Source organism: Psammomys obesus, unplaced genomic scaffold, assembly GCF_907164565.1.
Source record: "Psammomys obesus unplaced genomic scaffold, mPsaObe1.curated_primary_1811, whole genome shotgun sequence".
NCBI lineage: Eukaryota > Metazoa > Chordata > Mammalia > Rodentia > Muridae > Psammomys > Psammomys obesus.
The window spans coordinates 24,364,971-24,367,968 of record NW_026596134.1 but is presented as its reverse complement, the minus strand read 5'-3'; the positions used below and the strand labels follow the sequence as shown (position 1 = coordinate 24,367,968).

At 46.4% G+C, this 2,998-nt stretch overlaps 1 protein-coding gene across 1 annotated transcript in view; it reads left to right on the top strand.

The window, feature by feature from the left end:
* Flvcr2 (FLVCR heme transporter 2) overlaps positions 1-2,998 on the top strand; it is a 54,769-nt gene that overhangs the window by 526 nt on the left and 51,245 nt on the right. Inside the window, exon 1 of the mRNA XM_055593248.1 lies at positions 1-593. This exon is cut by the window's left edge and continues 526 nt beyond it. Within this exon, the coding sequence (XP_055449223.1) occupies positions 1-593 (593 nt within the window). The remainder of the gene's footprint in view (positions 594-2,998) is intronic.

Here is a 2,998-nt window from a genome sequence, read left to right as displayed (position 1 = left end):
GCGTCTCCATCCATCCTAGCGTCTCGGGCCATCCCAGCGTCTCCATCGACCCCAGCGTCTCTGTCCATCCCAGCAGTTCAGCAGCCCCCAGTACCTTTGCTCAACCCAGCGGTGTGACGACCCAGCCCAGTAGCTCGGGTCAGGAAGGCAGCCTGATCAAGGTGAGCAAGCGCCGTTGGGTCGTGGTCCTGGTGTTCAGTTGCTACTCCTTGTGCAATGCCTTCCAGTGGATCCAGTATGGCGCCATCAATAACATCTTTATGACCTTCTATGGCGTCAGCGCCTTTGCCATCGACTGGCTGTCCATGTGTTACATGCTGACCTATATCCCTCTGCTCCTGCCGGTGGCCTGGATGCTGGAGAAGTTTGGTCTTCGTACCATCGCTATCACCGGCTCGGCTCTCAACTGCCTGGGGGCCTGGGTGAAGCTGGGCAGCCTGGAGCCTCACCTCTTCGCAGTCACAATGGTGGGTCAGGTCATCTGCTCTGTGGCACAGGTCTTTATCCTGGGCATGCCCTCCCGCATTGCTTCGGTCTGGTTCGGGGCTGATGAGGTCTCGACAGCTTGCTCCGTGGCTGTGTTTGGCAATCAGGTGAGTAGAGGACTTTGGGGGTGGGGGGTGGGGTGGCTGTTCCAAAGAGAGAGCATCTCACCGTGATGGGGGCTGACTATGTTAGAGGGTACCTGATTTGACCCGCTATGTAGGAAGCTGCAGTTGTCTGGTTCACAGCCTTTATGACCTTGGGTGGCTTTGTGGTTGGGTGTGACTGACATTGTGGTTGGGTTAATTGTGACTGTCAGTGGCATTGTAAGATCAATGGGGGTCATAAAGAAGGAACTTTTTCTTTCATCCATTGTTTCTCCCAGCCAGCAGGAAGCATACTTCTAAAACAGTCATCTTTGGTGGCGTGTCTTCCCCAGCCTGCATCAGTCCACGAGTTCTTTAGGAGTACTGGTCTTTCTCAGTCTTTGATACCTAGCTGTTTAGGTATGTTGGGACTTTGGCAGCTAAAATCCCCTGTGCATAGTACTTTGGGCTGGGCTGTTTTTTATCTCCTTTTTTTTTTTTTTTTTTTTAAAAAAAAAAAGATTTATTTATTTAATGTATGTGAGTTGCTCTGTCTCCATGTATGCCTGCATGCCAGAAGAGGGCATAAGATCACATTATAGATGGTTATGAGACAGCATGCGGTTACTGGGAATTGAACTCAGGACCTCTGGAAGAGCAGCCAGTGCTCTTCACCGCTGAGCCCTGTTTTTAACCTTCTTTTACACACTGTCCTAAATAAGGACAGTGGGAACAATGTTTTGTGACCCTCTCTGGGGTTTAGAGTCTATCAGGATAGAGTAGAAATTTCGCCCTGCCTGAACTTCCAAGAAGGCTTCTAGTCTAAGCACCTCATGTTTTTATTCTTTCCTCCTTGGGATTGGGGTAAGCAATCCCAAATTCTTACAGTCTTAGTATGTTCAGATCCAGAAAGTTGGACATGTTATGTAACTGATTACTTCCTCTATGTATTTGAAGCAAAGCAAGTATGTACGGGTGCTGCTTTAATGGGAGCCTCAGTCCTCAGACTCTCACTTCTAAGTGCATACTGTCCAGGCAGTTGACAGATCACTGGTCACCCTTCCCTCTCGTAAGCCTATTTTTATTTTTGTCTTACCAGTTTGTGTCATTTAGAAAGTGTAACTTCTATCTCTGTGAGTTCGAGGCCAGCCTGGTCAACAGAGTGTGATTCCAAAACAGCCAGGGCTACACAGAGAAACCCTGATACACACACACACACAAACACACACACACAAAGCCATTTATCTGTTGATGAGGTGATATTGTGGTATGGATCTCTGTTGGAGGTCAGTGATATGAGTTCCAGGCCTACTAGGGCCACATGCTGAGACTCTGTCTCCAGAAAATGATTTACCTAATTTCTACTTGTGAGTTTTGTTGTTTTGAAGACTGAAGTGACTAAAAGTCTGGAGAGTTGGACAGTGGTAACGCGCACCTTGAATCCCAGCACTCAGAAGGCAGAGATCGGAGGAGCTCGAGACCAGCCCAGTCTACATAAGTGAGTTCCAGGACAGCCAGGGCTACACAGAGAAACCCTGTCTTAAAAAACAAACCAAGAGGCAGGTGCAGTGGTACATGACTTTAATCCCAGCACTTGGAAGGCAGAGGCAGGTGGATCTCTATGAGTTCAAGGCCAGCCTGGTCTACAAAAGCAAGTCCAGGACAGCCAGGGTACACAGAGAAACCCTGTCTTGAAAAACAAGAAAAAAGAAAAAGAAACCAAAACAAAAGCCTGTAGATGAATCTAGATGGGCCTTCATTAAGGACAAATTACAGACACTGAGGGCTGGAGAGATAGCATGGCATTTAAGAGCACTTACTGCTTTTACAGAGGACCTGAGTTAGAAGCTCAGCACCCATGCTGGTGACCCAAAACTACTTATGCCTCCTCCTTCCTGTGGGAACAGCACTCAGATGTACATACCAACAGACTTACACGTAATAATAATAAACCTTTAAAAATACTCTTACAAAAGATAAATATTGAATTGGGTGTAGTGTGTCCTCTAATCCTAGCACTTGGGAGGTGGACACTGGAGGATTAGGAGTTCAAGGTCATCCTAGGCTACATAGTGAGTTCAAGATCACCTGTGACTCTGTCTCAAATATATATAAATAAATAAGAGAATTATATTTGTCAACCCTAAATTCTTAAAGTAATATGGCTCTGAGTTTTAATGTTCCTAGCCTGGCAGGTAGATTTGTCCTTTATTGGGTCTAAGATTAGGACATGAAGAGTATATCTTCCAGAAGGTCTTCATTCTATTAGCAGAATAGGGTTCATGTAAGGTGAAATAATCCAGCCCTACCATTGGGGAAGAACTAGAAGTTCTTTCTGTTTATCTGGGTCCATCAAAGTAGGGGTTTCTTTTCTTTTTTCCTTTCCTTCCTTCCTTCCTTCCTTCCTTCCTTCCTTCCTTCCTTCCTTC